The sequence below is a fragment of the Vombatus ursinus genome, unplaced genomic scaffold, assembly GCF_900497805.2.
Source record: "Vombatus ursinus unplaced genomic scaffold, bare-nosed wombat genome assembly UNPS02010219.1, whole genome shotgun sequence".
NCBI classification, from domain to species: Eukaryota; Metazoa; Chordata; class Mammalia; order Diprotodontia; family Vombatidae; genus Vombatus; species Vombatus ursinus.
Window position 1 is genome coordinate 991,172 of NW_020949997.1, and position 24,650 is coordinate 1,015,821.

Below are 24,650 nucleotides of genomic sequence, written 5' to 3' on the forward strand. Positions count from 1 at the left end.
CTATTCACATTGTAACAGGGGACTAAAGAACATTCATCAAGAACCTGCCGTGTATGTTCTAGGTACAGGTTTTTAGGCCAGCTGCGGTGAAGTCCTTACCGGAGTGAGGAATATATGGTTTAGAGATTTGAAAAACAAAATGAAAAAAAAAAAAAAAACAACCAAATTCCAAATACCAACATTTTTGTTCCACACAGCCGCAATGAGACCTCTAACCAGAAACTAGCCACTTCAGAGGGTCTAGCTCTGCCATATAAATTGGAGAACTATACTAGTTCAAAGTGCAAGAAAACTAGTGCTGATAGTGATTGAATATTAGGTAAAGCTGGTCTGTCCAAGTCCTTTTTCTCAAAGAAACAGAGCCAGAGTAAAGTGACTTGTTGGGTCACAGTGAGTTACTGTTCAATGAGCACTAGAACCTGGTCTTGTGCTTATCCCCACCAGACCACAGTGAAATAATACTTATTAAACTAAAAAAAAAAAACCAAAAACAAAAAAAAAACTTCGTAGCAGTTTTCAAAGTGCTTTTGAATGTTCTCTCACAACATGCATGAGTAAAAAAAATATTTTTTTTATGGTCTCTATTTTCACAAATTAAAAAGCTAATGATCAGACAAGTGAAGTCACCTGCCTGTCACACAATATTACACTTGACCTCACCTCCACAGTCAGTGTTTTTCCAACTGCAAGGAACAGTAAAAAATGATACCATTTTTTTTTTGATAGCACTTTTAAAACATTCACTAAATTAAAAAAAACTACATTTTCTAATTTTTAAAAAATTATAGAATAAAAACAACTCTATACTCTATATCTATATCTATAAAATACTATATTGTATTTTAAGCCCTGAATCAAGACTTAAGATTGTAAAAGGTTACACATGGTAGTACATTTGTAACACTGTAGTCATATAGATCCTTGGGCTATACAAATATCCAAAAGTAGAAAAATGTAAACATATGAAAAAGTCAAACATAAAATATGACTACTTCAAAACATGAAAGGCAGCTATTGCCTACTTCAAAAAACTCCCATTGTTTTGCACAGAGTGGTTTGGGACACCACAAAGTGGTCTGAGAGCAAAGTGACTGGAGGTCAAGAGAATAGTTCCTTCAGAGCACAGGAGAGAAGAATCTTTTCTCTAGCCAGGGAGATGTTTAGAGTTTTTCAGGGCTCCAGTTGATTCCCCAGTCTTTCACACCTGGTTATTCTGTGACTACTTCTCCAAAGTTAATGTGTTCACAGAAGGAGAAAGCTAAAATGTAATGATATCTGAGACCTCCACCCTTATGTCAGATTCTTAGTTTGGCTTCTCATCCTCTCTTTTCTGGTAGACATAGAGCTTGCTTTTGATGAGTTCGTCATGGATGGTTTCTCTGGCAGCCCTCTGGTGTATCTTATCCAGGGTCTGCAGCAGGCGGTCCATGGTAGCCTCCTTTCCAGTTTTATTCAGCCACGCCATAAGCATGCTATTTGGCTGGTCCTTGACGTTACTCTCCGCCGCTCTGGCTTGTTGGATCTCATTCTGGCTCAGTCCCAGCTGCCTCATATACTGGTTCCAGCAATCCCAGGGTACTATCTGTTCAAAGATAAAGAAAGACTTCTCCAAAGCTGGAGAAGAAATAAAGTTATGGAGGCAGCTAGTTGGGGTGGAGGACAGGGGAAGACTTCTATGGATATGAGACTAGAGTCAATGAGGCTAGCTGACATAGGGACCAGCTACTATGATATAACTTGCCTGTTGTAGGCCTACTTTCCTAATCAATCATCAACAATTACTTTGGCCATGTTGGAAGGTAGGAGGCAGGGTATGCTGAAGGGGACTGAAAAACCCCCAGTTAAAACAAAGTTTAAGACATAGCTACTACCCTCACAGGGCATACAGTTTAGCTAGGGAAAACACAGCAGTCTGCTGTGGTAAATGCCAAATGATGCTATATACTGTGAGTACTTCAAGAATTCGAGGAGGGGGCAGTCATTGTGGGTTGGCATGGGTTCAGACTGGAAGGGAGTAGAGAAAAATAACAGGAGGCTACACGAAACATACTGAGTTTTTCTGGGGTCTTTTGAACTTTAGGTTTCAATAACTCAGCAGCAATCATTACTGCTTGAGCCCTGCACATTCATTCCTTCAAGACCCTTACCCCAGCAGCACTAAGCAGTCCGGGTGAGGTGAAGTAGAGAAACTTTAGGGGAAGGTGTCAAACACTCAGCCCTTGCAGCCCACAACACTTCAGAGTACAACAGGAACAAGATTAAGATGGAATTGGGAAATATTTAATAAAATAAATAAAAATATAATTCAACATAGATTACATTTTAAAACTAAATTAATATGCAGCCTGCAGGGATCCTTATGTATGCTGGTGGTGTCTATTTGTGTTTGACGTCACTGGTTTAGGGTATCCTGTTCAGGCCCTCTGCTCCCTGACATTCATCCCACACCTGACTTTTAAAAGAAAAAGAGAAAAAGAAGCCTTACTCTTGATATGGTCACCATCAGCTGGAAATAGTGACTTTGGATTGACCTGAGGTGCTTCTGCCTGCCCCTGCAAGAGAAAATGGGAAAAGCAATGGAAGTCAGGAGGCCTGGGCTCCCAATTCTGTGTACTGTGTGCAGTGTACTGAATAAAAAGTCTCTGGACTTCTCTAGGACTCAGTTTCCTCAACTGTAAGGCAGGGAGAGAGAGTTATGCCTATTCTACCTATCTCAAAGGGGTCATGAGAAGTACCAGAGAAATGTAATATTGAGTCTACACTTCTCATAACTAATTCCTTTTCCCCTCAACTCCTATCTAATTCTACTACAAGAGTACCCCATCTCTTCAGGAAGATGCAGTTCAGATCCATTCCCCTCATTCTTGGGGAACCTTGTCTGCCACTGATGTGACCACTATGTTACCTGGACATATGGTGAAGGGGGGCAGTCTCTACTTCAAAGGCACCATGTAGCCCAGAAGCCACAAGGCATGGTACAATGCGGTGCTAGGGCCTTGTAAGTAGGTTCTACTACTTACTAATAATAATAACTAATGACTAGTATTTATATAACACTTGAGGATTTGCAAAGTGCTTTAGAAACATCTCATTTATCCTCACGACAACCCTGGGAGGTGGTGGTGGGGTAGGGGGAGGAGTGCTATTATTATCCTCATTTTACAGATAAGGAAACTGAGGCATAGATTAAGTGACTTATCCAGGGTCACATAGCTAATAAGTGTTGGAGGCTAGATCTGAACTCAGGTCTTCCTGATTCCAGGTCTAGTACTCTATGCACTGGGCCACCTAGCTGCTCTGTGTGACCTTAGGCAGATCGCTTAATTTGTCTAGATTTCAGTTTCTTCATCTGTAATGGAGGTGGAGGGAGGGTGGAGGGAGGACGAGGTGACTGCTGAGGTTCATCTTTCAGTTGTAACTCTCCGATTTGATGATCCTACTCACCGGATGATATCCATTCATTGTTGTGGTCTTGGGAGTGGTTATAACTTCCTCCAACCGCCCACTGTATTCATTGCCTTGATTCTCAGGGGAATTTGCTTGTCTCTGATGATCACTCTCAGGGTGTTCATTACCCCAGGCCTCAGGATGCTGTGGGTGATAATCGTGCTGCAGGAGTGATAGTAAGTATCCCTTACCGTAGAAAAGGAGGTAGTCAGATTTCAGAAGTCATAGGCCCACAGGGTGGGGCGATTCTCTATAACTGCCCCAAAGTGTGAGGTTTGCTCTCTTTTTCCCCTATCAGGTGCCATGCATGCCTGGCCCAGGGTGGAGTACAGGGTCCCCTGGCAGGGAACACTCAGAAAGCACCCAGTGTAAACTCTTTGGTACTGACCCATCACCCCAGGGAATCTTCTTGGTCTAGGCTATAGTTACACTTCCAAAGCAGGGAGGGGGAAGTGCTGGGGGAAGGAGATTGGTGTTACCAGTGACAGGGCAAAGGAAACGTGGGTATCAGGGAAGGGGTGGGGAAGAGAGAAAGCTGTTGCTCTCAAAAGGTCCATGTGTCACCTCCAGCACCATCCCAGAGATTGAGGTTCCTGCTTGGGAACTATTTACAGAAACCCTTGAATGTTCAGTGGGGTGACCCAGCAATGTGACCCTAAGTGATACTGCCTGAGCAAAATGGTCAAGCAAGGAAGCTGAAGAAATGTATGCAATTTTGGACCCTGAAAGATGTGCACCCCAGATGTGCAGTGAGTGCAGGGGAGACATCCCCAAACCCATTTATAACTATCTCTCACCTTGATGTCCAAAGGATTCCTCAAAGATGAGTTATCAGCTAGAAAGGAAAGAAAACACGCCTGATCAGAGGAAGCTCTCCATCTTTCCAACAATATCCCACCAGGATGCAGGATGGTGCTGGGTATAGAATGAGATTTTGATAATTAGCTATCACCTGATCAAGTGAAGAGGGACAGAGAACGGGAGAAAGGGTGGCTTCTCTGGATCTAGTTGGGATGTGAGGGGGAAAAAAAAAAACAAAAACCGAACAGATCTTAGGAACAGCTGAAATAGTTTAATGAGACTTAGCCAGTCAAAAGGAGGGAGATTTCAGAAGTTACAGGCCCATGGGTGATGCATCTGTATAACTACCCCCAAAGGGTGAGTTTTTCTCAAACATGGGGAGAGATATCACCGAGGAAGGGGAGAGATATTGACCTCTCCAGGCCTGAGTTTCCTCATCTGCAAAATCTAGCTCTAAATCCGTGATGATCCTAAGATCCTTTCACACTTCTTCTGTCTGAGTTTTGTGCTGCCTGTCCTGTCAATCAATCAAGCACAGAGCTTCTCAGAATCGCCTCCTACCTGCCGGGCACTGGGCTCAGTGCTATGGGGGGAGGGGGCTGGAGGAGGAGCAAGGGCATAAATAAAGGCCTAGTGCCTGCCTGCATAGAACTTAACTGGAAAGACAAAACAGACAGGTATAAAGCAATTAGCAAATGATAGGAGATAATAAACAAAAATCAGCATACAGTCAAGTACTGAATTGCCTGGCACGGATGTGGTTTGTGGTAGGAACTGATGAAGGAGAGGTGAATAACGACTGGCATTTATATAACTCTTTAAGGTTTACAAAGCACTTTACATATATTATCTCACTTAAACTTCACAACAATCCTGTCAGATAGGTCTGATAGGTATTATTATTCCCATTTTACAGATAAGAAAACTCATTATGTGGCTGAATAAAACTGGAAAGGCCACCCTTATGGATACCCTGCTGGAGACCCTCGGTGAGATACAACAGACACCATCCAGAACAATCTTGTAGCCATCTGCTACCTACGAGAGGTAATGACTTGCTCATGGCTACATAGGTCATAAGCATCAGGGATGGGATTTGAACTCAGCTCATCCTAGGGCTGAATTGAGTGTCCAATCCATTAGTTCACCTGACATAATAAAGAAGGGCTGGGGATGGCTGGGGAAGGTTTCATGAAGGAGGCAAGGCTCGAGCTGGGTTTTGAAAAATGGATGTGCACAGGTGGAGAGGAAATGAGTTGGGAAGGGGATGGGGGAACAATACAACATGTACAAGGGAACTTAGCCCACTCTTTATACTCCTCACCCCAGGGATATCTCCCTTACCTCCAGAAACTGCACAGGTACACCGGGAAAGAATTCCAAAAACCACCACCACGAAGAATAATACTACTACTATCACCAATGAAGCCGTTATCCAATGACTTCTTGTGTCTGAGGACAGAGAAGGAATGGTGAACGTGTGTACTTGGATCACCTAGTCCCCACCAACTGCCCCTACATGCTTTGTGAGTACCTGATGGCAAAGGGTAGGTACACTCCAAGTCACTCCAGTGGCTGCAAGAGCTGACTTCTACCATCCCTCTAGGACACCTGAGCAAAAAGAAATAGGAAGGTCTGAACCACATGTAGGCGAAATCATTAAGAAAAAGGAATGCAGGGCCAGATTCAGAAGATGGGCAAGGAGAGATGCTGACGCTGGGAACAAGTCGTGCTAAATTGGTTTCAACCATGAGGTGAGACCTGAGGGCCTCTGGGGTAGATATACCCACTCAAAGCAGAATAGTGAAGTTGTTTTGGGAAGAGAAAAAGGGTTTACAGATGAATAGCCAGACCCAGAAGTACTTGAGGAAAAGGAGGGAATGATGACTATTTGCAGGGAATAATAAAAGAGAAAAGGGACTGATGGAAAAGACTTTTTCTTTGTCTTCCACCAGGAATCTCTAGCCCTGGAGAGACCCTCACTGAGTCCTTACTTGGATTTGCACCTTTTGCAGATCTCGCAGGGATGGTCTTTTGGACAGAAGGTGCCAGACTTGCAACGACACTGGGTGTTCCGGGTGGCGTTACACGGCATTACCTCTTCCTGGTCTAGGGACACAGAGAATGAGTTATGTCTGGAACATTATCTTCCCTTTCACTCTCCATGACTGGTCAGCTCCAAACTTCTCTACCTCCTCTGCTGCTCCAGGGGGATTCAGTTCAGCCCAAGAAATCTTTATTGACCATCTTTTGTGTGTCCATTGTCAGGCCTGGGGATTAGGCCCTGTGAGGCGTGAGAGATTAGAGACACCCAAGGGAAGTCTAGAGTACAGCGTCTGCCCGAGAAGCACACAGCTGGACACAGAGAGAGAGACTGCTAATCAGACACTGCTTTGTTTTTATTTTTCAAGGGCTGAGGTGAACGGCACTGATATAGAAGGTCATCAGCATGGGATGGAGTAACTGTAGAAGGTTTCATGAAGTGGGGAGCCCTTGATCTGGGCTTTAGAATATGGGTAGGGTTTGGGTGCCTGGAAGAATAGGCAGAGCATCCTGGGTGGACATTAAACTGAGCAGTACTGAGTGCAGGATACTGGCTATTATTGTAATGTAATACAACAAACACACCCATACACAATACATACATGTGTATACAAATACACACGTATAGATACATGCACATGTATAGCTATAGACATACATGCATATTTACACACATGTATGCATATATAAATGTATATAATGTATTATATATTCATATGCGGTATATGTGTTTTATGCATATAATATGTGACTATATTATATTATATGAATCATATATACCATATATAGCACAATCCTTGGCACACAGTAGGTACTTAATAAATGTTTGTTGACTTGAGCTCATTTACCAGTTGTTCTTGATACAATGAGTCCTATCAAAGTTTAGTTGTAAATATTTTGCACATTCAAAGGACGGACGATAGGGGGAATCCATGTAAAATCAGGATCATTGCAAAATGTACTCATTTTCAGAAAAGGAAGCATGGAGAAAAGCCAGGCTCCTCAAATACAACATGTGCTACCTCAAACTCTGTCTGCACTCGTTTGCTGAGCTATCAACAGTTTCTTTTGATAGTGTGCTATGGTTTTTTAATCATAGGAACCAAAATTCCAATGGCCAAAAGCTGTTTAGATTTAGACTCCCCCTCTGCCCTCTGCTGGTTAATCTTGTATTTCAAGTTCTCCTTCATTTATGTTTCCCCAAACCCCATCCCTCCATCCTTCCCCTCCCCTCCAACTCTCTTAGAACCACACTGTTAGCACTGGGAAAGACTTCATATATCGCCTAAGTCAGCTCCTTCATTTGACTGATGAGGAAACTGAGGCTTAGGACTCTTTCCATGATACCACCCTGTCTCTACTCTAGCCCCAAGTTCTCTATTCTTAGTACCTGGCTTGCAGATTTGACACGGAATACAGGAGGGAAGTCCATTGGGGTACTCCGTAAAGTCTATGCCACTGTGGCAGGGCATACACACTGCTGTTGTGTTAGGGATTGAAGCAGGCTTAAGGTATTCTCCTAAGAGACAAAAAAGAGTAAGGTGTGACTTTTTCTATGGTTCACTCAAATAGGACTTCAGGGATTCAAGTTATGAAAGCAGGAAAGTGTCATTGGCAAAATCACTCTGAAACCCTCACTATCCTCTACTCATTGTCCCTCTCCCCGCCCCCCCACCCCCACCCCGGGACAGGGCTTCACCAGTGCAGGGTACCTTCCCTTCCCCTAACACTCCCCGCTCTCCAGCTTACGAGTTATCTTCATACCATTAGACTAGGAAGGGCAGGGATTATCTTAGGTCTTCCTTTGTATACCCAGCTCTTGGCATACAGCCTGGCTTATAAATGTTTATTGACTCTGACTCTGACGGACAAAGGGCTTGGAGCTCCCTCTGTGTGCCCAAGGCCCTAGGCATGGGCAGTGAGGACAAAGGACAGATGACTACTTCAAGACAAGAGCTCATCCTCTCTCCTCTTCCAGAATATGGGGGGAAAGATGCAAAGAGGTAAGAGACTTTTACTCAGAATACCTGCTGGACACTGGGCATCCATGCCATGCCTCTGCCTTCGTTGAATGTCTGCTTCATGGCGAAATACCCTTGACTGAGTGGTGGCAACTGAACCAATGAGGATCTGTGGAGAAAGAGAAACAAGGATTGGCATGAACCCAGATGCCCCCTCTCCTTCTCTTGCCCGTCCCACTCTCCATCCCTATATCATGTCTTGCTCTGTATCTATCTGTTTGTTGTCTCCCCCATTCAATTGTGAGCTTCTTGAGGGTAGGAGATGTGCTTCCTGCCTGACGACCCACTGTCCCTCTGCCTCAAAATCCTTTGCTGGTCCAGAGGCATAGCCACCTGCATCTGCAACGTGACCACTCGAGCTCTGTTGCCAGGACCCTGAGGCTGCTATCCTTGATAGCTGCAGTCTCACCACTCTTCTGGGATATGATTGTTGCCAGATCTGCTGGCATATCCTCCTGCATTCTGGGGATGAGGGAGGAAAGGAAGCATGGAGGCACCTTCTCCAACCACCCTACCTCCTTCTCTGCCTCCTCCTAGGTGTAGTATCAGTGGCATTGCAAGGATGCAGGCCAGACCTGCCCAAGTACAGACTGTCCTCAATGCAATGTGACTACATTTGGGCTGTCTGACATGGGAATCAGTATCATGTCTTCTCTAAGGGAGTGGGGTGGGAAACAAGGAACAAAAAAGTTTAATGTGTGAATACTTGCCCCCTATGCTCAACAAAGCTCATTTACCCAGGAATGTGGGATTCAGCTCAGAAGTGTGCCTCTCAGCCCTTATCCTCTCCCTCCTCTAGCAATGACCTCCCTGTAAGAAGCCTCAGGTCTCTCCCCTACTTCTCTTTCTCATTCCCCACCCAAATTGATCTTCAATGGTTAATTTAATAAAGACGATAAAAAGCAGAAATAGTCAGTGTTGAAGGGACTATAAGGAGAGGGGCACACTAATATATTACTCATGGAATGTGAATTGGTCCAATCATTCTGGAATATAATTTGGAATTATATGAAAAAAGTCACCGAATTATTCATAAATTTTGACCCAAAGATACCTCAAATACAATATAAAATTCCTTGAAGGCAAGGACTCTTTCATTTCTATCTCAGTGCATAGCAAATTAGTAAATGCATTTATTAAGCACCTACTATGTGGCAGGCACCGTATTAGATGCTAGGGGTACAAAGAATAAGACAATCCTTGCCCTCAAGAAGTTTGCATTCTAAGGGGGAATAGAAGTACATCTCTAAGTATATACAAAATAAGTATAAGGAGATTAAGTACAAATTAATAAAATAAGGTAGTTAGGGGGAAGGGAACAAGCACTTATGAATCACCTACTATGTGCCAGGCACTGTGCTAAGTGCTTACTAGTATTATCTCACTTGATTCTCACAACAACCCTGGGAGGCAAATACTATTATGATCCTCATTTTACTGTTGAGATAACTGAGGCCAATAGAGGCTAAGTGACTTGCCCAGGGTCACACAGCTAGTTAGTATCTGAGGCCAGATTTGAACCCAGGTCTCCCTGATTCCAGGCCCGGTGCTCCATCTACTGCATCACCTAGCTACCCCCAAAGCAACCCTGGGGAGGGCCTCACAGGTGACCCCAAGAAGGTCACAGAAAGAAAGGTCTCATATATACTAAAATATTCATAGCATCACTTTTGTGGTAGGAAAAAAGCTGGAAACAAAATGGGTACAAACTACATAGTCAATGGCTAAACAAATTGCGGCATATAGATGTAATGAGTTATTATTTCCCTTTAAGAAAGAACAACTATAAGGAATTCAGAGAAACATCAGAAGAATTGTATGGACTGATACAGAGTGAAAAGAGCAATCAGGAGAAAAATACAATAACACTGATACCAAAAAACACCCACTAAAAGAGATAGTTGCATTCTTATTGATTTGCAATGACCAATCTTGGCCCCAGAGAACAAAGGAAGAAATGCTCTTTGTTTGTCCTAGGTAGGGAGATTGAGGACTACAGCTTTGGGTGTGGAGCTATGCATATGCTATCAGAGGTGGTCACTTAGTTTTGCCTAAGTGGTTTTCTCTGTTACAATGAAAGGTTCACTACAGAAACATAAGATATCCAAATTAACAGAATGTGAAATAAAGATAAAGCGACCTCATTACAGAAAAGGAAATTGAATAAGCCACAAGGGAATTTACTTTTGGTAGAACTGTGAATTGGCTCAATCATCCTGGAATGTGATTGGAACATGAGAAAAATCACTGAATTATTCCTAAGTTTTGACCCAAAGATACATGCAATATAAAACTCCTTAAAGGGAGGGACTCTTTCATTTTTGTCTCTATAGTCTCAGAGCTTAGCACAAATTTTTTTGTGGTTGTTCAGCTGTTTCAATCATGCCAACTCTTTGTGACCCCCCTTTTGGGGTTTTCTTGGTAGAGATGCTGGACTGATTTGCCATTTCCTTCTCCAGTTCATTTTACAGATGAGGAAACTGAGGCACACAGAGTTAAGTAATTTGCCCACAGTCACATAACTAGTAAGTGTCTGAGGCCAAATTTGAACTCAGGAAGACTCACCTTCCTAACTTCAGGCCCAGTGCTCTATCCACTGTGCCACCTAGCTGCCTTAGCACAATTAATAAATGCATTTATTTAAGTACCTACTATCTGGTAGATACTGTATTAGATGCTGGGGATACAAATCCAAAGAATGAGAGGGGTAGGAACTGCCAAACAATGCGGTGAGGGCTTGGGGGAAGGGGGATCCTGATACAGATGAATTTACAAGTGAATTGTTTCCAAAGTTTAGAGTGATTTACTTATGTTGGACAACTTATTCTCAAAAAATGAGAAAGAAAACACTGCACCAAACTTTGCTGATGAGACAAATATAGTCAGTATTAAAGTATATGTTGACTTAATTTGGAGTCTCTGTAGAATTCCTCTATTTCTTCATCCTCTGTAACAAATATTCATGTATAAGCTGTAATTATCTTCATAACAGCCTTTTTGGAAAAGTTCATCAGAAACACTGAAATGTAACGTAAACAAATATCCCACAAAATGATCTATTTTGCCTTTGGATGCACAATGAAACCAACTCTGCTAACTCCTTTTTTTTTTTCTTTCTTTGCCTCTGAGAGAATCAGCAAATCATTCTTCCATTTAGCAGCAACTTCCTTTTGTCTTCTAGTTTCGTTTTTATCAAGAATGTCAAAGTTGATAACAACTTGGCACCTCCAGGATTCTGTCTGCTCTTTGATCAATGGATGCCCAGGTCACTATTTAAGTAATCTAGTACAATAGATGACTCATTGCCCCAAGGTTCAAACAAACAGTCCTTTTACCCGAATCACATTCCAATACCTTCGTGTAGAAGTAATTATCCAGATGGTTGAAAAAGCAGTTCAGGAAGATAAAAATAATCAGAAATGGCAGCAAGAAGATTAAAACAGTCATAAAATCAGCGGGCAGCTAGGTGGTAGAATGGACAGTGTGCTGGACCTAGAGTCAGGAAGGCCCGAGTTCAAATCCTGCCTCAGATACTTGCTAGTTGTGTGACCCAGTTACTTCACCTTGCTCTGGCTCAGTTGCCCCATGTATAAAATGGGGATAATAAATTATCTTTGTAACGTCCCTGGAATAGGTCCCCTTCTTTCCTAGGATACTGCCCTCACCCTAGTGCAGACCATCACCACCTCAAACCTGGATTATTGCAGTAGCCTGCCTGTGGCTGGTGGGGGTGAGGGTCTCCCTGGCACAAGTCTCTCCCTACTCTAGTCCATCCTCCATTCAAATGTCAAAGTGATCTTCCTAAAGCACAGGTATGACTCTGGTACCCACTATGATCAACAAAGTCCAGTGTTTACCTATTACCTCCAGGATCAAATGCAAAACCCTCTATTTGGTGTTCACAGCCCTTCCTAACCTGCCATCCCCACCCTCCCCTTTCCATTCATGCTGTTTAACTCCATACTTTCCCAGCTCCTTCAGCTCCTCTTCTCATGGAAGGATGGAAAGGTAGACTCCTCCCAAAGCTTTCCTTTAGAGAGGGCAGGACTCTGGACTGTCCAGCTCACTCCACTTTCCAAAACCTGCAGCTGTGCTCTTAGTCACATAACTAGTAAGTGTCTGAGGCCAGATCCGAACTCATTCATTTTGAATTCCATGGAATAAAATGCCCCCAACTGGGTCTTCCCAGGTAGGACCTCTCCTGCTTTCCAGCATCCTTCCCCTATTTGATGGTAAGCTTCTTGAGGGCAGGGGCTGTCTTTCTTGTTCTTTGCTTAGCACAGTATCTGGCACATAATAGGTACCTAATACGTGTTTGTTGAATTGAAAAAAGTTCTTACACCTCACACTCCCACCAGCTTTCTCACTGTTCCTCACACAAGAAACTCCATCTCCCAATCCTGGGCATTTTCCCTGGCTGCCTCCATCCCTGAAATGCTCTCTCTCCTCATATCTATCTCTTGTTTTTTTCTGGCTTCCTTCAAATCCCAGCTAATATACCACCTTCTACAGGAAGTCTTGATTCGAGTGCTTTCCCTCTGTTGATTATTTCCTGTATGAAATTTATTTTGTATGTACTTATTTGCACGTTACTTCCCCCATTGGACTGTGAGCTCCTATAGAACAGAGGCGGCGTTTTGCCTTTCTTTATAAGCCCAGTGCTTAGCACAGATGCCTAATAAATGCTGGTTGACTATCTCCGAGGTTTTTTCTGAGGATAAATATTTGGTGGGGGGAGAAGGCCTGCACAGGACTGAGAGCCATCTCATATTTTTCTTTTTTATCATGGGTTATTACCATGCCAAGTAACTTATCCCCAGTGACTGGCCTTGAAAGGCTGTTCCTCAGAAAGAAGACATAGTCTAGAGCCAAGACGAGAGTCAAACCTTCCTACCTTTTCTAGCACCATTACCCTAGCAGGGCTTTACCTGTAGGCCATACTACTGAGGAGAAATTTCAAGAACAGAGACAGAAGTAAAGTAGTCCTTCCTTCAAGAATCTCCCTTCCCTTTTTAATCCCCAGATACTTTTTCTTGCTTTTATTTCCATATAAGATAATCCGCCATTTGGTCTGTGCAGATGAGGCCTGGAGATGCCCCGAGAGCAGAAAGGGCATTGCATTTCATTGTCCAACGGTATCTCAACGAGGTACTAGCTTGAGTCTCAGCCCTCAGATGCCTACTCTGGTCATTGAGATGCCTTCATCTCTCCTGACCTGACCATCTACAACAAAATGAGGCCCTGGCAGAGACGCTGGGGGAGGATATTGTAATAATAAAGCATAATATGGTTTCTCTTTGGAGTCTTTATTTTTCTTTTTTGAAGGGGACAAGAGGAGCTTGGATCCATGGCAAAATGTGCTCCTTGTCATATCGTCCCTAAACCTTGTCTTCAAAAAAAAAAAAAAAGGCCTTTAAATTTTAAAATAAGAACCTGTTGACCCAAGTTACTCTCTAAGATGTAAAATATTTGGGGTTAGATAATTTTGAGGAAAGCCTTCCTGGTGACTACATTCCCCTTCTCCAGTTCCCTTTAGCCATTTAGACTTGGGGGCTGGAGGAAAAGGAATACATAAAATATTAGCTATCACTTATTAGTTAGCACTTTAAGGTTTACAGAGCATTTTACATATATTGTTTCATTTGATCCTTACATTAGCCCTGTGAGGTAGGTGCTATCATTAAATCCATTTTATAGAAGAGGAAAACTAAGGCCCAGAGGTGAACTGACTCACCCAGGGAGACACAACCATTAAGTGTTTGAGGCAAGATTCAAATTCAGGTCTTCTTGACTTCAAGTTCAACAGCACCTCCTAGCTGCCTATATTATTTAATATCATGTGTCCAAACATTACTTATGATGACATATTAGTAATGGAAAAGTGCCCAAGAGAACTGAATTTTGATGATGTTTAGTTATGTTCTTAGGTCTCTTTGCTAATTCATGACACCAACTTACCAACCAATTTCAGTATAAAAGGCAAGTTGCTTGTTGGCCTGTCTGATTTATTGGCCATTTGAGGTGCACTTCAATGCAATGGAAGAGCAGATGGAATTGGAATCTGGGTAAATTTCTCACAGGAAAAACAAATGAAGAATCATCCACCTTCCATTACTCACTTTTGCAAATAGGCGATTAAAAACCAAATATGAGTTTGCTTAGGACGTTGGCAATCTGTAGGTCAGGATGCCGAGTACAGGGCACATCTCCACTTAACTGCACAGCTATATCCAGTCCTTCCTATGCCAGCAACACCCTGGCCCTCTACCAGCAAGGGATGTTCTTTTTCCACTGGTGGGAATAAATTTGCCTTGTAGGGTGATGTGGTGAGAGGAAGAGAGATGAAGGTATTCCAGTGACCAGGACAGGTGTCTGAGGGCTGAGACTCAAGCAAGTACCTGGGTGAGACACCATTGGACAGCAGAAGGCAATATCCTTCTGCATCTCCAGGCCTCATCTACGCAAAGCAAATGTCAGGTTCTCTTCATACGAAAACGGAAGCAAGGGAAAGTGTCTGGGAACTAGGAGGGGTAAGGAAATTCTTTCTTGTTTTTTTTTTTAATATTATTTTATATTAAGAAAAACATGAAGTGAGCTGGAGCCTTTTTCACATGTACCAATCTAGGTTAAGCAGATGCCAGCCACCTTTTGAATGGGCTATTTTAGAGTACATACATAGGATTAGTGGAATTCCTTTCATGTCAGAAACCACACTCATGGATTCATCAGTTATTCTAGCAGTTTCTGTCTGTTCCCAACCCCACCTCTCCAACTGGGAGAAGGGCCCTGTCTCACCAGTCTGCATCAGTTCCCTTCAGTTGCATCAACGGGTGTGTTGAAGCCAGCTTAAAGCAACTCGAGAGAGCTGATTATTAAATGTTCAGTGTGAGGATTTACACCTCAGAAATCAGCAAATGCTACAAACTAGGCCTTAATTTATTGTTTTGTTGATTTTCTAGACTTAATAAAATCATGGAGTAAATGCTGAAATGCAGATTAAACTTAAGAGTGCGTCCTTCATAATTTTTTTTTTTTGGAGAACTGGCTGTTAAACATTTTACCAGTACACCTATGTGAGGGGGATGATGCGGTTTAGGGGTTCAGGGGTCCTGGGATCCCAATATCACAACACGCAGATCTTGCCCGAAAGAATTCGACCCAAGTCTTCTTTCAGCCAAAGACAAGGTTTATTAGAACATGCATCATATTGGGCAGACTCTTAAGGAGTCTGAACATTAGTAAGCTATTGGCTAGATTATAAGAATCTGAGCCTGGTAGGGAAATTCTTTCTTGAAGGAAGGACTCCTTTACCTCTGTCTCTGTTCTTGAAATTTCTCCTCAGTAGTATGACCTAAGTGGCTTTTCAGTGATTTCACATTTTGTTGTTCAGTCATTTTCAGTCATGTCCAACTCTTTGTGACTCCATTTGGAGTTTTGTGGGCAAAGATATTGGAGTGGTTTGCCATTTCCTTCTCCAAATCATTGTACAGATGAGGAACCGAGGCAAACAGGGTTAAGTGACTTGACTAGCGTCACACCACTACCAACTGTCTGAGGCCAGATTTCAACTTACAAAGATGAGTCTTCCTGACTCCAAGTCCAGTCTCATATTTTACTCCATTCCTAATGCTTTGATATTCAGATAGCTGCACCTCTGAAAAAAACAGCCACAATAATATCTTCAGGTGAATATTACTTTCCCACAGGGACAATAGTCTGAGAGTGAGTTACATTTCTAACCAAAGACTCAATATTCAACTTTTTATAGAAATAACCACAAATGCCACATTTAATCAGTTTGAAAGGGCACAAATGAAACTTTGTGGAGGCTTTACATAAGACTGGCTGCCAACTGTGACTCTTCTTTGTAGGGCCTAAAAGCCCCATTGCCAGCACAGAATTGCAGAGGATCTCTTGGGAGTGAGATTTTGTGGAAGCTTGGCTTCAGGCGGCACTTTATCTATCTACCATCATTTCACAGTAACCTTTTCTCTTTGGAGCTCCATACCGTGTGCTATGCTACTCTTTCCCATAGAAAGGTCCTAGAGATACTCACATATCTATAGCACTACTAGTACCAAACAGAAGAACAAAATTAGAAAACTCAGTGCTTTGTGACTGGAAAACAGCTGAACAAATTGTGGCATAAGAATGTCATGGAATATTAGTGTATTGCAAGAAATGAGGAATATGAGGAATTCAGAAAACCATAGGAAGACTCATATGAATTGATGCAGAGAGAAGAAAACAGAGAAAGGAGAACAATACTCACAAGGGCTGTAATTATGTAAATGAAAAAAAAAAACATTAAAAGGCATCAGCATTTAGATTAAATATAATAGCCAGTCTTGATTACAGAGGGCTGGTGGTAAACATAATCTCTCCCCTTGGTGGAAGGACAGTTAGAATTAAAGTATATCAAAACAATCCTGAGGTTTCACCTCACTCCCAGAAAATTGGCAAAGACAACAAAAGATGGGAATAGTCAGTGTTGGAGGGGCAGCAGAAAGATAGGCACACTAGAAGTTCGTTGGTGAAGCTGTGAGTCAGTATAGCCATTTTGGAAAGCAGTTTGGAACCATGCAAATAAAGGGACTACAATGTCCAACCCTTTAACCCAGAGATTACACTACTAGGCATAAACCCCAAGGAAGTTAATGATAGGAAGAACATTCCCATATGCACCAAAATATTTAAAGCAGCACTTTTTGCGATGGCAAAGACATGACAACAAGATGGCGCAGGGATAGTGTGCTGGGCCTGGAGTCAGTAAGACCTGAGTTCAAATCTGACCTCAAGACACTTACTAGCTGTGCGATGTTAGACAAGTCACTTAACCTTGTTTGCCTGTTTCTTCATCTGTAAAACGAGCTGGAGAAGAAATGGCAAACCACTCCAGTATCTTTGCCAAGAAAACTCCCCAAAATGGAATCATCAAGAATTAGACTGAACAACAATAAATGACATCGATGAATTGAGGAATGGCTAAATTGTGATACATATATATATATATATATATATATATATATATAATGGAATATTACTGTGCTGTGTAACAAAAGACAAATATAATGAATACAGAGAAGTGAGGAGAAACTTACATGAACTGATGCAAAGTGAAGTAAGCAGGGCCAAGAGAACAAGATAAACAATGATTAAAACAATTTAGATGGAAAGAACCACCAGATTTAAAAGTGAACATTATAAAATTACAAAGAACAAGTATGACCCCAACCAAAGAAGGGATATGGGAAGCCACCACTCTCCACTTCTTGCAGAAGTGGGAGGTCCACAGGTATGGTACAATGTATATATTTTCAGACTGCTTTGATGTATTAATTGGTTTTGCTGATTTTTTTCTCTTCTTTTTCTTTTCCTTTTATTTTTATTCATTCATTCATTCATTTATTTATTTATTTTTGGTGAGGCAATCAAGGTTAAGTGACTTGCCCAGGGTCACACAGCTAGTAAGTGTGAAGTGTCTGAGGCCGGACTTGAACTCAGGTCCTCCTGAGTCCAAGACTGGAGCTCTATCCACTGTACTACCTAGCTGCCTCATTTTTTCTTTTGCTTTTTTTTTTCCTTTTATTTCTTAAAAAAATTCTTTGTTATATGGTATGGCTCTCTGAGAAGGAGAGGAGAGGGAGGGATGCAGGGGGAAATTTAGGTGTAAAAATAAAAGATCCAAAAAAATATTAAAAAAAAATATTAAGGCCATTTAACAAGAGCTCCCTAAATTCCATTTTTCAAATCTTCTTTGTATCATCATTGATCATCCTTTCCTCCTTCACTTTGGTCGTGGAAACCTTCTCATTAAGGCTAATTCCTGTACCTGTGCCCTTAATCACACTCCCTACCCAACTTCTCCAGTACTTTGCACCAGCAGACATCCCTTCTTTCTCATGCATCTTTAATCTCTCTCTCCATGGTTTTTTCCCATTTGCTTACAAACATGCTTAAGTCTCTCTAAAAAAAATTTTAAACCCTTTTGCCCTACTGAGCTACCATCTCAACCTACCATTTCTCTCTTCACCTTCACTGTTAAACTTCTTGAAAAACTGTCCACACCCAATGACTTCATTTCCTCTTTACCGATTCTCTCCTCACTCATCACTGCGGAATTCCTTTCTGCCTCCACCACCTCCACCACTCCACTGAAACTATTCTGTTAAAGGTCATGAATATCTTCATTTATACCTGAATACCTTCTATGGCCAAATGCAATGATCTATTCTTAGTTCTCAGCTTCTAAGACATCTCTGAGCCTTTTGACATCACTGGCCCACTATTCTTACTCACTCTCTTTTCCCTCAACTTCAGAAACACAATACTCTCTTGGTTTTCCTCCTACCTCTTAAATTCAAATTCTTGTCCTTTGCTGATTCTATCTTCTCCCCTCGAACCATTTGTGTGAATATGCTCCAAGAATCTGGCCTTGGCCCTCTTCTCTTCCCTCTCTATGCTCTATCCTCCGGCAATCTCGATCACTCCCAAAACTTTCACTGGTACTTATTTGAAGTGAATTATAAATCGTTATTTGTAGTCTTGACCTCTCTTCTGAACTCTGGTCATGCTTACTTCACTCAGTTCATATATATCTTTTTTTTTTTTTTTGACTAAGCAATGGGGTTAAGTGACTTGCCCAGCTAGTGTCAATTGTCTGAGGTCGGATTTGAACTCAGGTCCTCCTGATTCCAGGGCTGGTGCTCTATCCACTGTGCCACCTAGCTACCCCCATATATGTTTGAACATGCTTCTCTGTATTCATTATATTAGCTTTTTAGAGCACAGTGATATTCTATTACATTGATGGACCACAACTCATTTAGCCATTCCCCCATCAACAGAAATCTACACTAGGAAAAAAAAGCGTTACTATGAATATTTGGATGTATATGTGACCTTTCTTCTTATCAACAACCACCTTAGGGTATGTACTTAGCAATGGAATCTCTGTGTCAAATGTCAATGGACATTTTAAGTCACTTTTTCTTCCTGAAACTTTTTTTTTAGCCCTTTAAAATAATTTTATTATTCACATCACATTTCAGAGGATAAGACTATGATGGTAAATGTGACCAGTTTATCCTGTGAGAGGTATATTTCCACATATCCAGAACCGGTTAGTCATTTTTTTCACTTCCATATAATTTTACCATTTGTACAAGCAATATTTTTTAAAAATAAATTTTTAGGGACTCATGACAAAAAATGCTATCCACATTCAGAGAAAGAACTGATGGTGTCTAAATGTAGATTAAAGCATACTATTTTTCACTTTTTTGTGTGTGTTTTTTTCTTTTTTGGTCTGTGTCTTCTTTCACGACATGACCAATATGGAAATATGTTTTGCAAGCTCGTACATGTATAACCTATATGGAATTGTTTACCATCTCAGGGAAGAGGGAGGGAGAGAATTTGGAACTCCAAAATTAAAAAAAAAAAAATGAATGTTAAAAATTGTCTTTACATACAATTGGGAAAAAATAAATCATTATTTTTTTAAAAGTTTTTTGGTTCTTTCAAAATTGCCTACAGAGCAAACTTACTAGCCACATCAGACAACTGGCCTTATTAATTTACAATCAATTAGGACTTTCTTCCATGGTCAGACACCTTTTCTTCCTATTTCCTTCCCTTTTAGCTAACTCCGGATCCCTCCCCTCTATCTACTTTCTGAACCAAACAAAGGCTTTGCAGGTACTAACCAAGAGGGATGTCTCCAAGAAGCAAACTAAAGCTGAAAGTCTTAGCCAGGAAGATTCACAAAAGGGATCCAGGAATGGCGCTGACCTAAGTTCCTTCGTGAGTGGTGATATGGGTGATATTCATCTTTTGTTTTTGTCATATTAGCATAAAAACAGAAGTGGATAAGTTTCCTGAACTGGTACCTTGCTTTTAAGCATCTCACTGGACTGTTTTTGCTGCCAGACTTTGGCTAATGTGGTTAGTGATTTAGGTCACCACAAGAGCAGGAAAAGAGGTAACAGACCCACCCCGACCCTTAGGGCTCATTTAAAACAACTTAAAGATACTTACACTAAAAAGCTGTGTGCCTAGTGCCTAGCTCTACTCTTCCCCTCTGCATTTGTCTTTCAGAAAACCCTTTAAACCGTAGAGGTATAAGCCCTCCGGGTCCTACATTTGCAGGGAAATGAGGATAGAGAAAGACAAAAGAACAGAACCAGAGACAGTGGTCTCTAAGCTTAATCACTGTTTTTCCTAGAGACTTCAAATGTAATAACGATAGCTAACGTTTATATAGTGCTTTAAGGTTTGCAAAGCATTTTACATGTTATTTGCTTCCTAAGCAGAAAAGTATTATTACTATCCAAGTTTTGCCGGAGAGAAAAGCGGCTCAGAGAGGTTGTCTTTTGCCGAGGTTTCAGCAGTCAGAGGTGGTTTTGTTGTTTCAGTTGTGTCTGACTGTGACCCCACTTGGGGTTTTCTTGGCAGAGATACTGATGTGGTTTGCCTTTTCCTTTACCAGCCACTTTTAAGATGAGAAACTGAGGCAAACTGGGCTAAGTGACCTGCCCAGGATCCCACAGCTAATAAATGTCTGAGGCTAGATTGAGTCTTCCTAACTTTAGGCCCGGCACTCTATCCACTGCACCACCTGGTTGTAGTGTGTGAAGGTAAAATTAGAACTTGGCTCTTTTTTGCTTCAATCCCAGCACTCTGCCTACTGCAGCACCTAACTGCTTCTATTAATATATATTTAGATGCTACAATGCCTCCTGGGGGAGAGAAGGTAGAGATGAGCTAATCCCAATTTGGAAAGTAGCTTTAAGTAATGCTTCTGAATGCCTATGTTTTCACGGACATGCCAACAGTGAGGATTCAACCAATCTCTGCCTTCTCATCTTGTGCCACTTTTGCCTGGGGCCTATAAATCCTCTATTGGTCCATTCAACAAACATGTTTTCTTCTAGATTTCTTGACACTGCATGGATATCAACAGAGCAACACAGACAGTTGGTGTTATTATTTTTCCCATTTTACAGCTGAAGAAACTGAGGCAAACGGAGGTATAAAGTGATTTGCCCAAAATGACACAGCTAGTAAATATCTGAGGATGGATTTGAATTCAGGGCTTCCTCTGAAGGTCCAGGGCTCTATCTATTGTGCCATCTATCTGTCCTCTCCTCCCAACTCACAAAGTCAACCCCCTAGTTCAGGTTATCACCACTACTCACCTGAATTATTACAATAGTTTCTTACCTGGTATTCTCATTCCAATCCATCTACCTAACAGCTACCAAAGTGATTTTCCTAAAGTGTAGACCATGTAAATTACCCCCCCCCCAAAAAAACCCTCTAGTTCCTTATTGTCCCCAGGATCAAAAATAAACTCCTCAGCTTGGCATTTAAAACCATTGCACAATCTGACACCATTCTGTCTTTTTAGTCTTATTACATATCTATGACTCACACTCTACAGCCTAGTGAAATTTGGCCTTCTTGTGGATCCTTATGCACATGATATTCCATCCCCCATCTATCCCCCATGTCTGGAAATCTTTGCTTCTGCCTCTTGGAATCCCTGCTTTCAGGGCAGCAAAAGTGGCAGCTTCTGCATCAGTCCATCCCTGGATCTCAATCCCCTCTCCATCTGCTTCTTCTCCCCGCCCCCTTTAGCTGAACTCAAAAAAGTAGAGGATAGTAGTCGTGATCTCAGACAAGGCAATATCAAAAACAGACTTAAAAGAGATAAAAGGGAAACTACATTTTGCTAAAAGGTATCATAGACCGTAGTCGATTTAAATACTTAATATATACGCACCAAATATTTAAATACTCAAAGGAAAAGTTAAATGAGTTATAGGAAGATATAGTTACCCAATAATAGGGACTTTAATATACTCTTTTCAGAACTAGACAAGTCTAGTGAAAATAAATGAAGAAGTTGAAGACTTGAATTTTAGAAAAAAAAATGGATAGATCTTTGGTCATTACTGTCATTCAGTCAATAAATATTTTTATCATTATTATCATTAATAAATGGAAACAGGAATGATTATTCATATTTCTCATCTATGTATGGCACCTTTACAAAAATTAACCATGTATTAGGGCATAAAAACCTTACAAGTACAGAAAAGCAGTAACATTAAACACATCCTTTACTGACCACAATGCAAATAAAAATGATATTCAATAATGGGTTCTCAAAGAAAGGATTAAAAACTAGCTGGACACTAATTTAATTATGAAGAATTGGTGAATCAAACAAGTCATAGAAATGTTAGATAATCAAACAATAACAATAAGACAATATGCCAAAATTTTGGGAATGTAGCCAAAAGCAGTCCTCAGGGGAAATATATGTCTCTAAACACTTTCATCAACTAAGGAGAAAAAGAGCAGATTAATGAATTGGGCACATAACTAAACAAACTAGAAAGTCAACCAAATTTTTAAAAAATACCAAAATAAAAATCCTGAAAAATCAAAGACACTAACAAAATCGAAACAGAAAATTATTGAATTAAAAATAAAAATAGGAACTATTAAAAAAGCCCACTAAAACATAAGCTAAACTGATTTTTAAAAAACCAAATTGCTTGTAACAAAATGAGTAGAATTCACAAATGAAGAAATGAGCAGTAATTTAAAAAATACTTTGCCCAAATGTTTGTCAGTAAATGTGACAACTTAAAATTAATATTTACAAAAATATAAAATACACAGCTTAACAAAACAAGAAATAGAGAACAATTCAATCTCAGAAAAAAGAAACTGAACAAGACATAAATGAACACTCACAGAGAGGAAAAAAAAAAGCCTGGGACCAGATGGATTTACAAGAGACTCGTATGAAACATTCAAAGAACAAGTAATTCCAATAATTACACAAATTGTTTGCAAAAAATAGCAAAAGGAGTCCTACCAAATTCCTTCACAAATATATTTTTGATACCTAAGCCAAGGAGAATCAAAACAGAAAAAGAAAACTAGAGACCAATATCCCTAATAAACTAATGAATACCAATGCAAAATCTTTGTGTGGGCTACAACATATCACAAACATTATACAACAAGACTAGGTTACGTTCCTCCCAGGAATACAGGGTTAGTTGAATATTAAGAAATCTATAGACATAACTGATCATATTACAACAAGAACAAAAAAATTATGATTATGTCAAGAGACCATACAACATAAAATATGCATATTTTTATTATATAAAATCTGGTTACATAATTTTGATTTACATAATGGAATGATTTTGGAATTATTAAGTGGAAGTGACTGAAAGTCACAAGTACATTGTGTTGTTGCTTTTTTTTCTTTTTTCCCTTTTTTTTTCCTTTTTTGGTGAGGCAGCTGGGGTTAAGTGACTTGCCCTGCGTCACACAGCTAGTAAGCGTCAGAGGTTGAATTTGAACTCTGGTCCTTCTGACTCCAAGGCTGGAGCTCTATCCACTGCACCATCTAGCTGCCCCTTTTTTAATGTCAAGATAAGTGACTGATTTAACGTTTAAGAGAAGTGCCACATTAACTGAGTAATTAACTAGTGTGTTGGTTTGAGTAAGAAGTCACTTCTAGATTAACGTCAGCAGTATCGTCTTTCTTCTAAGAGAAGAAAGGGAAGGCACTGAACCAGGATTGTCTACAAGTCTACACTAAGAGAACCTAGGTGTTAATCCAAGCTGCTTTTAAGTGGGTGGAATACTTCTTCCCCAGGGCTACCTAACAACTCAGTCTATTTTCAGTCCTCTGAAGGAGCTGTTATCTAGGCATTTCTAACAACTTGACTCACTAAACAAACATGATTGGGCTATTCTAACATTATGCATACTTGTTAATTTACCTCTTTGGGGGCAGATATCCTGGAAGTAGTTAGTGTACAGGTAAAGTTGGGGGGAGGGGATTCCATGACATAAACATAAGCAATACCATCAGTACTTCATCCTTCATCTTTCAGGAATCTTCTCCCCTCCCCACCAAAGTAACTGATTGACCATAGAACTCAGATATGAAATAATCCAGATGATTAAACCAGCCTTCCAAAAAGGAAAGGCAAGGTATAAAGACAAAATACCAGAGCTGGAATCAGAAAGGCCTGGGTTCAAATCTGCTTCTAATACTATATGACCAAATCACTTAATTTTTCTAAACCTGTTTCCTCATCTATAAAAAGAGAGGAAAGAAAAATGTAGATAATAACACCAGTAATACCTAATAGGTTTATGAGGCTTAATACACACATATATAGATATAAACAGACATCTGTGCTTTTCAAACTACAATACACTGGATAAATGCCAGTTATTATTATAGCCTCAGATGATATCAATTCCTACAGTCCCACAATACAGAGCATTCATTTC

The 24,650-nt window shown here is 40.8% G+C and overlaps 1 protein-coding gene and 2 long non-coding RNA genes across 7 annotated transcripts in view; 2 read left to right on the forward strand and 1 right to left on the reverse strand.

The window, feature by feature from the left end:
* Nucleotides 1-299: 299 nt before the first annotated feature.
* Nucleotides 300-24,650, reverse strand: part of LOC114037037 (tumor necrosis factor receptor superfamily member 10A-like) — a 41,942-nt gene continuing 17,591 nt past the window's right edge. The window contains exons 2-10 of one of the 3 annotated variants that reach the window (XM_027853832.1): nucleotides 8,319-8,421; nucleotides 7,682-7,810; nucleotides 6,243-6,357; nucleotides 5,783-5,859; nucleotides 5,593-5,700; nucleotides 4,245-4,282; nucleotides 3,445-3,591; nucleotides 2,486-2,552; nucleotides 300-1,614 (exon numbers count right to left, since the gene is read on the reverse strand). In XM_027853832.1, coding sequence (XP_027709633.1) covers nucleotides 1,304-1,614; nucleotides 2,486-2,552; nucleotides 3,445-3,591; nucleotides 4,245-4,282; nucleotides 5,593-5,700; nucleotides 5,783-5,859; nucleotides 6,243-6,357; nucleotides 7,682-7,810; nucleotides 8,319-8,421 — 1,095 coding nt within the window. In that variant the 3' untranslated portion in view covers nucleotides 300-1,303. Of the gene's footprint in view, nucleotides 1,615-2,485; nucleotides 2,553-3,444; nucleotides 3,634-4,244; nucleotides 4,283-5,592; nucleotides 5,701-5,782; nucleotides 5,860-6,242; nucleotides 6,358-7,681; nucleotides 7,811-8,318; nucleotides 8,422-24,650 lie in introns of all 3 variants that reach the window. The other 2 variants (XM_027853831.1, XM_027853830.1) reach the window with 2 other exon arrangements.
* Nucleotides 3,558-5,679, forward strand: LOC114037040. 2 transcript variants are annotated; one of them, XR_003568405.1, is made up of 3 exons: nucleotides 3,558-3,623; nucleotides 5,165-5,295; nucleotides 5,599-5,679. It is a non-coding gene; the product is annotated as an uncharacterized LOC114037040 (long non-coding RNA). The 2 variants fall into 2 exon arrangements; XR_003568406.1 differs by having other exon boundaries at nucleotides 5,578-5,668.
* LOC114037039 lies at nucleotides 5,686-6,356 on the forward strand. 2 transcript variants are annotated; one of them, XR_003568404.1, is made up of 3 exons: nucleotides 5,686-5,774; nucleotides 5,855-6,002; nucleotides 6,264-6,356. It is a non-coding gene; the product is annotated as an uncharacterized LOC114037039 (long non-coding RNA). The 2 variants fall into 2 exon arrangements; XR_003568403.1 differs by having other exon boundaries at nucleotides 6,204-6,293.